General features: G+C 36.9%; 1 protein-coding gene and 1 long non-coding RNA gene across 2 annotated transcripts; both read left to right on the forward strand.

Annotated features, from left to right (window-relative positions):
• The first annotated feature begins 280 nt into the window (after positions 1-280).
• Positions 281-1,829, forward strand: LOC308392491. The gene is made up of 3 exons (XR_013970818.1): positions 281-469; positions 1,561-1,640; positions 1,787-1,829. It is a non-coding gene; the product is annotated as an uncharacterized lncRNA (long non-coding RNA).
• Positions 1,830-10,996: 9,167 nt separating this feature from the next.
• LOC308408037 (uncharacterized protein) lies at positions 10,997-13,683 on the forward strand (the record flags this gene model as incomplete). The annotated part of the gene is made up of 8 exons (XM_080900086.1): positions 10,997-11,246; positions 11,558-11,677; positions 11,784-11,799; positions 11,920-11,975; positions 12,316-12,366; positions 12,448-12,504; positions 13,175-13,234; positions 13,402-13,683. 8 exons carry the CDS (start codon positions 10,997-10,999, stop codon positions 13,476-13,478), a joined length of 687 nt encoding a protein of 228 aa, XP_080756212.1. The 3' UTR covers positions 13,479-13,683.
• Between the last annotated feature and the right edge of the window lie 2,582 nt (positions 13,684-16,265).

Consider the following 16,265-nt stretch of genomic DNA (forward strand, 5'->3'; position numbering starts at 1 on the left):
TGAGTTCACTCCTGTGTGTTGTGAGTCCTGAATTTTGGGCCCAATCTCCTGCCTGCCACACAGCAATCCTTGACACTCATCCATTACCTGGTGTGGTTTGAACAGCGTCCCTGTTTAAAGTTAGCCAATGTTTGATTTGGGCAACATTACCCAACTGCCCCACTGTGCGGTTACTGAGTGCAGCAGTTACAGCTACTTTTAAGGAAGAGAGAAACAACATAGAGCACGCCATCTGGCCTCAAGCTCACTTCTGCTAAATGTCAGTTTTGCTCGAGGCCGCTCACTCTCTGTGTGTGAATTTATGACCACTCCAGAATTTCACGTTAAAGGAATCGGCCCTGATGTAATGCAGTACTTTACATTACTGAGCTCAGTTTTTTTCAATTAGGAAATATTTTTAGTTATAGATTCAACTGCTCTGTGAGAAAGTGCATGGATCAACAACACCTGCTGTGAAGGTTTACTGTCCGTGAGTATGACATCTCTGTTTATCAGTTAATGCTTTATTCATCTCTCAAACTATTTTCTTAACTGCTTATAAAACTTAAGTGGCAGGTGGCCTCCATCACACTCCAGCTGTTTTTAGAGTGAGATGTTGTGGTTTATTTACTTTACATTTGAATCAATATAATAATTTTGTGTTACAGCCTTTAGTATGAGAAATTAATGGCTGCTTAGATATTAGCAGCACCCTATTTGGGATTGTCTCTGTGGCATAAAAGAAAGAGTGTAAAGAAAAGTGTATTCTCTTCCTTTATAATGCTTTTGTTCACTTATCCATCTACAGCAGTTTGAACCAATCTGAATGAGGTGTTTATGTAGTGTTGTGTTTGTGAGGGTAATAATTATCAGTGGTAAAATTGCTTAATAACAAAATGAGCAGGCAAAGGCAATCTCCTGTTTCTGTAAGACCTCAGTCAAGTTTTAAGCCTTGCAATGCAGTTATTCCAGTGTGTGAAACACTTTCAAGCAAACTGCTTTTCAAAGTTTTTGTCTGGCTTTGACGTTTATTACATTAAAACCATTAACTGTATAATATTAGAGTCCATCAAGGGCACTCCCAGCATCCATAATAAACATATTACTGAGAAGTAATTTTATTACTTAATATTAGCAGATATTTGTTAGAAATTTGAAGACTGATAAGAAACTGGAGGAAAGCAGAAAAATAACAAGTTTCCACAAATGTATCAATGTATCAACAATTCCACAGGGGGAAAAAACTTTTTGCTAGATCCAGCAGTGTAACAGCATTCAGAGACTTTGTTTAACTGTTTAGACAAATTTGTTGATGTTTATTGTTTCTAATTCATAGTTTTGTGTGAGTGGATGTATGAATTTATTAAGATTAGTAATAGTTCTGAGAATCTATTGTGTAAATATTATACTATATTATTATACTATTATACTATAGTATAAACACATCACAGCATGCTGTAGTCAGATCATGTTAAGTTGTTATTTTAGTGTAAAAGGAAGAAAGCAGAAAAAAAAAACTATTGTTTCCTTCACAGCTCTTTGGTATCTGCTGTGCTGCTGCTTCACTCTCTCTCTTTACAGAAAGTTGTAGAAGTTTTCAGACGTGTCACTGCTGGATGTGAGGATGGGAGCCACTTTGCTCTGTGAGCTGGGCCTATTCTGTGAGTACATCACTGACTCCTATTGTTTGATTCATACTGATCCATAAACATTTTTAGTAAGAAGAACAGAGCATCAGTCATTTGTACCATTTCAGGTCATGTGATCAGAGGACTCTCATGTTTGTTACCAACATGGTTGTTTGTAGACTGGATTAGATGCACTGACTCAGATCAGAGTGGAGCTGGTTTAGATTATCTAAGAAAGGTTTGTTTCTTCCTCAACAGTAATTTGATGCATTTTACATAATAATATAAGATAATAACACATTATAGTAGAAACTGATAAACCACAAGTGCTTATGCATGCATTTATTTGTTTATTTTCTGTATTTCAGTCTCTTAAGTTTGATAATGTCTGAAGTTTCTGTCTTTATTGTAGTGCTTTATACACTTCTCTGCACTGGACACGCTCCAGGTGACTGAACAGTTTTACTTTTTTATTTTCTTTTGTCGTGAAAGTTTTAAAATAAACTGCTAACACCAGGTGAAGATGATTTAAAGTGGTTTAATATTGTGCTGCAACATGGAGAGAAACACATTAGTCCAACATCAGATTGGTCTCTGAAGATCGGCCACTCTGATCCTTTTATACCTTCAAAATTACTCCAATTGTCTCCCTAGCAGTGCTGGGCAAGTAACACTGACAAAGTAATTAATTATAGTTACTTCTTCAAAAAAATAACTGAGTTAGTAACTGAGTTACAAGATTCTAAAAATAATGAAAAGTAACTATTGCGTTACTTAGAAAAAAAAAAAAGTCTAACCCTGTGGGGTCCAGTGTATAATTGGCCATTTTTAACTACTTTTGATTTTACTTCTACATTTCACCTTTAACCCTTTAAGACCTACCATAGAACCAAGTCCACCAGAGCTTATCTTTATATTATACATGCTGTAGTGCCATTTTTGGGAGCATAAGATAAGATAAGATAGAACTTTATTAATCCCTCGGGTGGGTTCCTCTGGGAAATTCGACTTCCAAAAAGCACAGCAACGACCGAAGTTACAGTTACAGAATTGTTATATATATATATATATATATATATATATATATATACACACACACACACACACACACACACATATATATATAAATACAGAGACAAATATAAATAAAATATACAAAGGGGATAAATAGAATAAATAGGAATAAAAAATAAAAATACAAGTGAAATTGCACATTTCAAGTATTGAGTCTATTGCACTGTTGACTATTTACAAAAGTATTGCACAAGGTATTGTACAGTGAGGTGAAGAGGCACTACAGCTTAGTTGTTCCCCCCTCCTTTGTCCTCCTGTTTCCCCTCCCTCTCCCCTCCAGAGAGGAGTTAAACAGTCTGATGGCGTGTGGGACAAAGGAGTTTTTAAGTCTGTTAGTTCTTGTCTTTGGGAGAAGCAACCTGTCACTGAACAGACTCTTCTGGTTGTTAATGGCCGTGTGCAGAGGATGCCCAGCATTGTTCATAATGTCCATCAGTTTCTTTAATGTCCATCAGTTTCTTTAAGTTGCATTTCAAGTTGCTATGCATCAATACAACCGTTATAGCCCACATTTTAGTAATATGTATGCACTAGGTTCATAGAAAGTACATAAATTGCAAAAAAGTGCAATAAACTACAAAAAAAATTGAAAATCTTTTTTTTTTTGTTTTTGTTTTTACATATATTTCTAGTTAGAGAGATTTCAGAGGTTTATTCCTCAAAACTGTAAATGCAAAAAAGTTGCACAAAATAGTTTCCAACCACAGGAAATTTATTTTAAGTGTCTTCATAGTTTTATTTTTGAGATACACCAATTTTGATATCTTGCAGGAACAACGAAAATAAATATTATATTATGTATTATATTATGGGGCGATTGTGGCTCAAGAGTTGGGAGTTCGCCTTGTAATTGGAAGGTTGCCGGTTCGAGCCCCGGCTCCGTTGTGTCCTTGGGCAAGACACTTCACCTGTTGCCTACTGGTGGTGGTCAGAGGGTCAGAGGGCCCGGTGGTGCCAGTGTCCGGCAGCCTCGCCTCTGTCAGTGCGCCCCAGGGTGGCTGTGGCTACAATGTAGCTTGCCATCACCAGTGTGTGAATGTGTGTGTGAATGGGTGGATGACTGGATATGTAAAGCGCTTTGGGGTCCTTAGGGACTAGTAAAGCGCTATATAAATACAGGCCATTTACCATTTATATATTATAATGCAAATTTGCAAAGAAAACAGCATATGCATCAAAATAAACTATTTCCAGCAGTGCAATTTGAGTTCTAAGCATCCCAGAAACTATACAGAAAAGCATAAAGCAAAATATGACTTTCAAAAACACCAGTATAGGCTTATCAGGCCCTGAAGGTAAAAAACTAAATTTTCTACAAAAATGACGTCATTTCTGATTTCAGCCAGGTAATGGTGGACATACGATAGTTCACACTGACGTCTATTGCAACCTAGGAAGTGTTGCATATTTCTGGAATATTATGTTTTTGTTGCTGCAAGAGCTTTTTATGCAATTTTTGGAAAGCTATATGTGGAAGGAAACCGTGACTTAGGACAAGCTAATGGCATAACATGTCAATACAACTCCTCTGGTTTCATATGCAAAAAATGTATTATTTATTTATTGCGCTACCTTACGTGGTTGTAGTTCTACAGAGATTTTAAAATAGTTACGCAAAATGGAGCGTGTCCACTCCAGCTGGTTTTAAAGGGTTAAAAACTATTTACTTTGCCTTGTTTGGTATCATTCTTTTCAGCACAACCTCACGTGTCTGAATTTACAGTTCTGTTTTCATTTTGACATACTGTATTAACACAATTGATCTAAAATCAGACAAAAAACATAAAATCCGAGTAGAAAAAGTTATATTTTTTTACTGTAACAACCACAAACATGTTTATTGAATCATATTTCATAACTTTAAATGCAAATATAAATTGTCAATTTGAAAATCATATGCACAAGTTTTGCAAACAACAAAGTTATTTGCAGCCATTTACATTTTACCCCTTTTTTTAAATAACCATTTCAAAACTATTTACATAACAATCAGCTGTTCTACATTCAATAAGATTTCACACAAATTATTTGTGCCATTCCAAAAATGTCTGTCCACTATAAAGGAGAACATCACAGCCTGATACCTGCAGGTCTGACAGCAGCAGGTGTATCACTCCTTTTTCTACCTGGAGACAGCAGTCACCTCATTGTTCTGACACACAACACAAAATTACCCACAACACTACACACTAACTACACAAGACAACACATTAACTACACGCTCCAAACACGCTAAACGTCACAAATCTCTCACATCTCAAAACTCGCTCTCTCTCTTTTTCTGCTGTCTTTCTTTCTCTCTCTCTCTCTCTCTCTCTCTCTCTCACCGTCACTCGTAAACCTCCCCCCTCTTCCTAAACAACCAAATGTCATGTTGCCACATCATTTTTGATTGGTCGACATGGTACATTTTTCCACCAACACGAAAGGGCTGTTTTTTGTTTTGTTTTTTGCTCATAAGCAGAGAGTGCTTGCTAGCGCTGTCCTAAGACAGAAACTATGAGGAAAAAGTATATATATTGTTTATCATGACTCTGGTTTTACGTGGCCTATCAACACAATTTAAAAACTGGTATATATCACCTTGTTGCTTTGTCATCTTGAAGTGGTCATGTGATCGGCTACTATATTCTTCCTCAGTCAAACAGCAGCACTCATGCGATTTTTTTGCCCCCCTAGCTTCAGTTGTTGTGCTTGAAAGTGATCATCGGGCAGAAAGTGATTACCGTCAGTGGGAGCGCCCATAGCTGCTTAACCCTTTAAAGCCGGTCGGAGCGGGCACACTTTGTTTTGCGTAACTATTTTTAAATCCCGGTAGTGCTGCAACCACGTGAGCTAGCACAATAATTTTTTTGCATATGAAACCGAAGGAGTTGTACTTACATCTTATGCCACCAGCTTGTCCTAGGTCACAGTTTCCTTCCACATATAGCTTTGCAAAAACTGCATAAAAAGCGCTTGCAGCAACAAAAACATAATATTCCAGAAACACGCTTTGCCGATCCGATAAGCTGTTCATAACACTTCCTATGTTAGAATAGACGTCAGTGCGAATTTTCGCATGTCCGCCATTACCTGCCCAAAACCGGAAGTGACATCATTTTCGCGGAAATGTAGTTTTTTACTATCAGGGCCTAATGAGCCTATACTTGTGTTTTTAAAAGTTATCTTTGACTTTATGACTTTCTGTGTTGTTTCTGGGATGCTTAGGACTCAAATTGCACTGCTGGAAATAGTTTATTTTGATGCATATGCTGCTTTTTTTACAAATTTGCATTGTAATATTTCGTTTTTTCCTGCAGTATATAAAAATTGGTGTATTTCAAAAATAAAACTATGAAGACACTCAAAATAAATTTCCTGTGGTGGGAAACTATTTTGTGCAACTTTTTTGTATTTACAGTTTTGAGGGATAAGCCTCTTAAATTTCTCTAACTACAAATATATGTTAAAAAAACAAAAACGATTTTCAATTTTTTTGTAGTTTATTGCACTTTTTTGCAATTTATGTAATTACTATGCACTTAATGAATACATATTATTAAAATTTGGGCTATAATGGTTGTATTGATGTACAGCAACTTGAAATGCTCCCATAAATGGCTCCACAGCATGTAAAAATATAATATAAGCTCTGGTGGACTTGGTTCTATGGTAGGTCTTAAAGGGTTAAAGCTGTAGCTTCCAGATTACTTACGTAGTCAGCTACTTCCGTGCAACTGATATAGGGTGTAGTAAGCTGAACACAGCTTCAACCGTCTGTTTGTTGAAAAATAGTAACGGGCCGCACCGCATTTTCTTGTTAGCAACGGTAATGCCGTTGTAACGATAGGAATAGTAATTACTGAAAAAAGTAACGCTGTTAGTAACGCTGTTATTCCCATCACTACTCCCCAGAGACCAAAGTCTTCCAGCTGTCCTTTTATACCTTGACCAAACTTAGAGACAAAGGAAATTGAAGTTGGCCCATGTCACGAGGGGGCGATACCTTCAGCCTCATCCTTAAATCCTTCTCTTCAGAGTTTAAGAATTACGACGCTGTTTTCTTACTTAGCACCTAAAGAATTACATCCCGAATCCTCCCTCGATCTTCTCTGAGATAAGGATGGGAGTTTCACTGTCTGTCTGTATAAGATCTCACCTGAACTCACAATGGCCCCACTCTGTCTGTATGTGTATGTGTGATAGAGCATAAGGCCCATTTGGGGTGCTATTGTACATGCATATAACTAAGTGAGCAAGTGATATTAATAATACTAAAGTGATCAATATATAGAGTAAAGAAATGTCCAATACACTTCCTTTTTATCTATTTAGTAAAGATTGAACAGAAAATACTGCATACTCACCCTTAAACACTTTCCATTTCTGTTTTTATTTATTCATTTTTAATACGTTTCTCATTTTATGAAAACATCAACACAGATGTTGCCTTTGATGTCATAAAAGTATTTCAGATTGCTTATATTGTCCTTGTGTTTGAATCTAGATGCTGTGCTAACTATTCAACCCAGCTGGTCCATTTTTTTCACCGGGGAGTTTGTTACCTTCAAATGTAACATGAACAAAGGAAAAGACAGCAAATTGGAATACAAAATTAACAAGAATGGTCGAGAATTTATCCAGTACAACACACTGAAAAACTACAGATTAGAAATTAGATCTACTGGTGACAGTGGTGAATACCAGTGCTCAAGTCGTACAAAGAGCTCACATAAACCAAAGCACAGTAATACTGTCTCTCTAACTGTATTAGGTAAGTCCTCAGTGAAAAAACAAGCAATACATTTAAACACTAATCTGGATGATAAAATACAGTGTACATTTGATTAATGTTGTCATGGAAACTTGAAACTTTGAACACAACCACTGTTTCTTACATGTTACTTTGCTCACAATATACACAATGCTAATGCACTCTATAATGCATCATATTCGTTTTAATGTGTAACAGCAGCACTTGTGAATGAAATAGGAAAAAAAACTTCTGTTATCTAAGCAAAAATCATACAAATACAAATCCCTCTTAACCCATCATTGTCTATCATTCAGCAGTGAACTGCATTACTTTACTAATTAGTTACAAGTAGTTCACTATTTTGTTCATGTATTAATTAAGTGCGACTTCTTCAGGCCAGAAAACTGAAAAACTGCTATACCATTCTTTTGTTGGGATGTAAGATTTACTACACCACTGGAACAGTGTTGAGATGGACACCGGAAAGAAAATAAAAATTAAAAAAACAAAAAACAAAACTGAAATATGATCATAGTGAAATATGTAGATTTTACCTCAAGTCAGAAATTGAATCCACTGAAAACATATTTTAAAGTGTAGCTTTATAATAGATCATGATGTGTATATTTTATTTCATATTAGCACATAAACCCAGGGCCACAGTGAAAGCAGGAACAACAATCATACCAGTAGGGGGCAGTGTGACTCTGACCTGCTCTGTGCAGAGCTCTGATGGATGGAAATATGAGTGGTTCAGACGAACCCAAAGAACCTCTGAAGGTAAAATCAGAGATCAACAAAACAGAGATATCAGAGTATCTCAAGGAGGAATCTACAGCTGCAGAGGAACAAGAGGAAACCCAGTTTACTACACTGATAGAAGTGATGAAGTCACCATTGAGAAAACCTGTGAGTTCAGTCATTTAGTTTGAAATATACATTCACTCATGATTATCAAACGTACAATGTAAAGTTTTCTGTGTTGATTTCATGTTTCTGTTTGTATCTCAACTGTTAATATGTGTAAACAGTTTCCAATAAAGTTGTTGTAAAACAACAACCCAACTGGCCTCAGATATTCAGAGGTGAGACGATCACTCTGACATGTGAGGTGCAGGAAGGAGGTGAAACCACTGAGTGGTGGTATGAATGGAGAGGACCCAGGACACCCCCACAGTGGACACACAATAATGATGTGACATTCAGAGTTTCTGAGTCCAGCAGTGGAGACTACATGTGTAAGAGTCGATGCAGAGATGACTCATATTCTTCAACAGAGTGGAGTGAAGCCTTCACATTGTCAGCATCAAGTAAGTCATGTTTGTTGTGTGATCTCCATTTGACAAATGTCATCATGGTCAGCACAGGATGAATTCAATGGTCTACAAAGCATGTTACATTGTTAGTCAGACAAAGAGCTGCACCTGATAGTTGCCTCATTGTAGACAGTTTGTCACCACTTTGTCATCAACTTTCAACTGGTATCCAGTCTTTAAGTGAGGATGTGATGAACCCTGCTTCCGGGTCCAAATTACTCTTCATTTATTAAGGCTGTTGTGTCTTTAACATGTTTTAATGCTTTGTATCTTGTTCTATTTAATCTGAACAAAACCCCAAAAAAAGTCAGTTATCACTGTCAGTCTGCCTCGCTTTTTATTAGAACTATTCATTTTAAAACTCAGTTTTGAAAACCTTACGATGCACCTAGAGCCCATACAGCAGTATGTTAATGCAGTGGTTTCCAAACTTTTTTCGCAACCCCCTTTGTTTCACAAGAAAAATGCTGCATCTCCTGCTTTGCGTTTGTGTGGGCGCCCCGTCAAAAAACCTGTCCATTATGCTAGCAGTGCACCCCCCCTAGGGGCCGGGCCCCACACTTTGGGAAGCTCTGCGTTAATGACTAACCTCGTATTTTGGATGGATTATCTCAGTTGTTCCCCTGACTTAAGTTTGTTCTGTTTACAGCATCCTGCCATACCATTGCATTTGTCCCTAACCATTGGGAACCCCCACGTTAACTTTTATCAACTTGAAAAAAATTAGTGTTCATCCTCCAGCTTAACTGTGCTAATGTGTTTATATTATGCTATACGTAGATGTGTAGCTAGTCACCCCGTGTCACTTCAAAATATACCAGCTAGCCCAACTTCAGTAACCCTAAAAACATCACTGCTGTTTAGTTCCCTGTTTTTATTGAGGTCGGAAGTGATAGCAGAGCTGTACTTTGAATTTTTCAGAATTCCCTCAGTCAGAACATGGTATATCATCTTTATACCATGTTACCACCTTAGGTAACTTCCTGCTAGCTTCTGACTCTGTTAAAGTTCATAAATTCTGTTTTCATGAATGCCTGGATGTCAAATTTAATCGTTACACCTGGTAGAGCAACAACACTGATCATTTTATTAAAGATGAAAGAATTTAGACAGTTTGTAATTCTCAGTGATGCCACAGTGTTCGTTTGACTTTAGGACCTGGTGCTGAGTTTGGATCTGCACACGGCTAATGATGCCACCGCAATGCTGACCTGCTGCTCCATCACTTGAGTGCAATATTAACATAAATAAAGAGGGGAAAAAATGATTAGGTTGCCAGATTTAGCTTGACACCCAGTCATTACTACAATCTGAACCCATTGCTATGGAAGTAAAACCAGAGTGGACATAATCTGAGCCTTGTGCGTGAGTTCAGATGCATGGAGGAGGTTGTAGCCTGTGCACTGTCTATGCACCCACAGAAAGGGCTCACATCTGGGCATGCCGGGTGTGAAAAAAATGTAAAAAGAAGAAAATAAGTTTTGTAGGAGGTTAAAGAGCATATGGATGTAGGTTTGTTGTTGTAATATTTCAGGAGGAGATGTCAACATTTTCCTTACTAATAATTTACTCATTTTTTACTTGTTGCCATGGTGACTGATAACGCTATAATCAGTAGTCTATTTCCCTTGTTCAGCTGGATTAAGGTGGGATGAGACATCCTAGAACTATGTATAATGATTTGGTGACATTGATCATCATTTACAGAGCCAAGTGTTGTGAACATTTTTAGAATTTATTTATTAAGTTTGGACCAGGAGTTTATTGAGTTAATGAACAGTAATTTGTGAGTTTTGAGCCTTTTTTTCCAAACTAAAAAGGGATTTTTTTTATGACATGGGAAGATGGCTGGTTTCTCTGTAAAGCATGTTCATCTCCTCCTGAGTGGTCTGACATCTGAGACTAAGCTTACTAACACTTGTTGGGTTATCTCACGAATTTGTTGTTGCAGTGGGACCTACAAAGAATCACACAAAAAAAGTAAAAGTATTTTTTTATACATGGAGTAGGAAAGGGGAAACACTGCTTTTACAATGTTGGGTGATAAAAATGTGATGCGCTCGTACCATTTCAGTTTGGTCTCTTTTCCTTGTATTTGTTTTTGGAAACTGAAGCAGAGGTGGACAAGAGGGGAAATGAAGGCTTGTAACATTAGTACAGTGTAGATCCTGACCTTTGTGTACAGTATAATATATTTACTTTTTTTCTTTTTCTATCTTAACTCAACAGCAGATCAACCAAAGTCCCAAATAACATCTGATATGAGAAACATCCCAGTAGGAGGAAATGTGACCCTGACCTGCTCTGTGAACTCATCATCATCATCTGGATGGAAATACTACTGGTACAGAGATGAGAACTCATCTGAACCTCTGATCATACAAGATGGAGTTTTCTACCCAAATGGACAAATCAGTGTCTCACAGGAAGGACTCTACAGGTGCAGAGGAGGAAGAGGAAACCCAGTTTACTACACAGAGGACAGCCAGTCAGTCAGGATTGATAAAAAGGGTGAGTTTTCCATCACTATCAAAGAGTGAATATTCCAGGAATAAAGAATGTGGAAATCAATATTGTCATTAGTCATTTATATACATATGAAGAGCATAAGATCCACAAAGAAGACAGTGAATGGGAATATGAATTGATGACAAATAAAGCAGGAAAAAAAAAAACCCACCACAGATTGCAATAAAATGTGCAATCATCAGTTACTATTAAGAACATTGTAATATAGCTGATATGTTCTGTAAACTCCCTATGTAAATTGTGGTGGTGATTCACATTATAATAATCTAATTAGGGTATATTATTTATTACAGCAGTACCTGAGTCTGAACGATCTTCATTTCTCACCCGGTTGATTGTTGGACTCCTTTGTGGAATTTTACTGATTCTTCTTCTTCTTCTTCTGTTGTTGTATGTCTTCAAGCGGTCAAAGGGTGAGACCATTTTCTTCTGGTATTAGATTGAATATGATCTATGATGTGTTTAAAAAGCTGCATGTAGTGTTACAACACTAAAAAAAGTAATTGTCTTTTTTTACAGATTCATTCTTTGTCAGGTTGGTTCACATTTCACTTCTCTTTTTAGCATACAAGAATTAAATCCTGTGTTTCTTAAATAATAATAATAATAATAATAATAATAATCTACTGTTTTACTACACCTTATGTTCCACCAGGACTGAGAACACAAATCAGAATGAAATTCAGAGACAAAACAGTTCTCCTCTCCAAGGTCAGCCTTTGTTTGCTATTATTGTTGCTGTTGGTCTGTAATGTAAATATGTAACAAATGTACTAAATAAGGAAGTGGATGCTATCCACATACTATAGTGGTTAATAATTAAAATTTGTATATGTATCTGATCATCTACCCAGAAATTGTCATTTCGTTTTTGTTTTCTTTGTTCTTTTTAAATGTTCTTTGGAAAGTTTATAGTGATGTAAAAATGCTATGCCTTTGCTGTTTGTAATGTTGTAACCACATTTAATATATTTACATGGCTTTGAGTATCAGTATTTTTTATGTTTTTTTAATTTTTTTAGTTATTCTAACATCAGCCTTGATTTTGTAGATGATGCTTGTTTCTATGAATCAATCAAAGACTGCGACGACACACAAAATGGTAAAGTACATAAATAAGGCAATAAGGTATATAGAGTCTGTGTGATGTTTATTTATGTATGACTATGTAACTCTGTTCCAGCTGAATCTGGGGATTTCACATATTCTTTGATTGAGTTAAAAAACTTCACAATGAAAGGTAAGAATTTGATGTTATAAAAACATGAAATACAGTAGATTAGATGTTTTCATAGGACAGTAGTATCTATATTAAATTTAAAATCATTCATTCATATGAGCCTTCTAACAGAGACGAAGAAACATGCTGTCTGCTTGTCATGTGCATTCCTCAAAAATAAATAAATAAAACAAAAGCCAGTTAAATTTAAGAGGCATAAATACATCCAGTTAGGAAGCATAAACCATGGTGACTCCATATGACCTGCTAAAAGTGACAGCAGGTTCACTGGAGAGGCAACAAAATGGCAAGCCCAAAAATGACAACAGTACCTGCATCCCATTCTAGTTGGATAGGTAGACCAGCTCCTTCAGGATGGATCGTCCACACTTGCTGTTGCCAGAAGGTTTGCTGTGTCTCCCAGAATCAGAAGGAATATGAAGACAGCAGTAATCTGTAATCCTCTGCAGGGGTGGAGGAGGGTTGAGCTTCTCTGACACTGAAATGAGAGCTAACAGCAGCAGAGAAAGAAACAGATTTTTAAACATGACAGCAAGGGGTCATCAGGAAATCTCACCTTTAATAGAGCGAGAACCTCCTTCAGTCAGTTCATGTGATAAGTTTGGTGTTGACTGACAGAAAAATCGTTCCACCCTTTGTTTATGCTGAGCATCTGTCCATCCTCTTTTAGATGACAGCCAGTTCTACACACAGGTCTACTACAATAAAGCTAAATCCAAGAGAGACAAATGTAAGTAAAGTAATACAATCAATAATTTATTTATCTTTCTGTCTCATTTACAAATTTTTTTACAGATCAAAGAAAACTGTATAAAAACGAACAGCTGTCGTATGTAAGTAAGAGGTTACTGGCAATTAACTTTGACTAATGATGTCTTTATTTGTATGAAAATCCAGCTCCTGCAGCAACTGATGAAGACGTTTACTCTGAAATCAAGCCACAAACAGCTCTTGGTAATGAGTACCTTCAATAAGTTTTCAAGCAAGTAGATTCGGTCCCAAATCTGAATTGAAGAGATCATTGTGGGGGAAAAAAGCTAATGGACTGTATTATTAAAATAGAGCTTTATTATAAAGTGATGGCAAGCGTTGAGATTAGGATCTGTTTTCACTTTAGCATAAGCACTTATTCATTTATTTATTTCTTTAAGTATGTTTTTCTGTTACCTTGAATTGAATACGTATCATTTGACTCATTTCAAAAAGCTTTTTTAAAACAATATTATAAGTTGATTAACTTTTTTTGTCAGTAGTTTTTGTTATCTGATTACGTGTGTCATATAAATCATTTCTTTATTAAACCTGATATATTATTCACTTTGCAGTGTTCTGTGGTGTTTGCTGAAAAAGAAACCTGTTCAAGTTGACTTATACTCCTTCATGTTTTTTGCTCCAACACACCAGATAGAGTTGCGTGACACATGACTGTTTATCAGCTACTGCCACAGTTCTGGGTCCTTTTGACCCAGGCCCAGCATCTTCTGTTTCTTGTGTTTTTGTACTATTGTGTATTATGGTTTAGGTTCTGATCTTCAATTGTGCTTTCTGATCATTATTATCATTATTATCGTGTTGGGGTAGGTTTAGTTTAGTGTCTAGTCATCTCTGCCTGTGTTTGTCCTCTGTACTCTGTCGGTATGGTGTCTCTCAGTTCAGTCAGTGTGTTTCCTGTTTTACTTTGAAGGCCCATGTCTGACATCGGTGTGTTCTGCTTTGCGTCCCCCTGTCTCTTCACGTTATTTAGGTTAAGCCATGTCTCCCTCCTGTGTGCTGTTTCCTCGTTGATCTATCTTCCTTCCTATGTGTGGCAGAGGCGGAGCCAGACATTTGAAACACCCGGGGCTTAGCCCAAAAGGGTAGTATGCATGTGGGATTTTTTGTTTTTTTCTTGGGGGGGGGGGGGGGGGGTAGAAATGACTGGAAGATTAATATGCTCTGTTTTGAGTTTTGTTCAAAAAAGAATGACTTCACATAGGAAAAAAATATATTTCACATGTGCAGGACACCTTAAACTAGTTTTTTAATTAAGCAGCAAGGCAGAACAAAGTCAGGGCTGTATCAAGACACGAGGACTAAACCCCAATTCAACCAGACCCAGAACTGATCCGGAATTAAAACAGGTCTACAACAGTTCAAAATCAGAACTACTGAGGACTTAACCAAGACAGAACCAGAATCATAGTAGCACTAAAAATCATCATAGACCTGCACTACACTTATTATTTAATTCTACCAAAGTACAATATTTAGATTCAGAAAAGTTTATATAATTATTTAGCCTTGTTGTGCAAACAAGCCTGCATAACTTGCATAACTGAATATGTTTCCAAAGCAACTTCATTCTAAGCCAAAGACTAGAAAATATGGTGAAGCATATCTGCCCTTTGGCTTCACCTGCACAAGTGCCAAGGTAGGTCTCCCCTGTAGAATTGGTTTTCCCTGCGTCGGGAGCAGCGCTGGGCTCTCCAAATCACAGACAAACAGTATCCCACATTCTTGATTTTTAGTTCACACACACATGTTGTTGTAATGACTAACTACTTTGGACATTTTGGAGCTGTTAGCTCTTTATACAGTAAAGTTACAGTGGGATACAAATAATATCAGGCTGATCCTGCCACAATTTGTTCCCCCTGTCTAAATCACGGACAAACAGTATCCAACAGTTGTTTATGTTTTGAACCCATTTTGCACAGAGAGGCATTTTTTGAAAAATTTATTGATAGCAATTCATCTCATGTAAACAATAACGTGGCGATGTGAAAAAAGGCACATACCTTTGATGTTGCATGACGAACTCTGTATTCCTTGTCCACACGTAAACGCAAAAAAGGAGTTTTAAAAAATTTCAGTTTTTGGTGATTACAAACGCCATTTACGTGTGGACAAAACAGCTGCGTTGTCAAAAATACCCGTGTAGGTGTGGACGCAGCGTAAAAGAGTTAGTAGTTTATTTTCCTACTACCTGCAGATTACTTGTATTTGCTTAATTGTTTACTAAATGTTTGAGGTGTGAAATAAACCGCAATGGAGCAAAATATGAGTGTGTGTGGTTGGAGGATGTGTTCGTGCGTTCGTGTGCGCGGGGGGTGTGGGCTACCACCTAACCCAACTTCAGTAACCTTACAAATGTCACTGCTGTTTAGTTTCCCATCTTCATTTATGTTGGAAGTGATAGCAGAGCTGTATGTTTGAATCTTTTCAGAAATCTTCTGTTCTTCTAACTCCGTTAAGGACACTGTATTTATTTTTCTCAAGCTCAGTCACTTCCTGTAGGAGATCTTATGACCAAATCAGAATTGTATTATAAAAGAGTTTGCAGTGGAGTAATAGGATACATCACATTAGCGAAGCTCAGGATTTTTGTCTAAGAGAGTGCATGGATTACCATCAACTGCTGTGAGCAGTACCATAAGTGAGTATGACATATCTGTCAACAATGCTTTAATCGTCTATGAATCCATGTTTTACCATGTTAAAACTTTGGGTCTCAGGAGGGCTGGAGCATGTCCTGGCTGTCTTAAGTGGAGTGCACCATGGGCAGATTTCTTTCTCATTTTAGATGGAAATTGATTTATTGTTTATTTGGAGAGGTATTTTTACATCTGGTTTGGTTCAGTTAGTTAGCTAATCTTAGCTTTGAATAGTGGTTTATGTAAAAACTGCATTTGTGGAAAAAAAGACATGCTACTAATTGTTTATGACAAAGAGTATTTAACATGTTTATCTGAGAGCAATCAGCAGATGTATGTTACAGCTCT

The sequence above is a fragment of the Rhamphochromis sp. 'chilingali' genome, assembly GCF_963969265.1.
Source record: "Rhamphochromis sp. 'chilingali' genome assembly, chromosome: 1".
NCBI lineage: Eukaryota > Metazoa > Chordata > Actinopteri > Cichliformes > Cichlidae > Rhamphochromis > Rhamphochromis sp. 'chilingali'.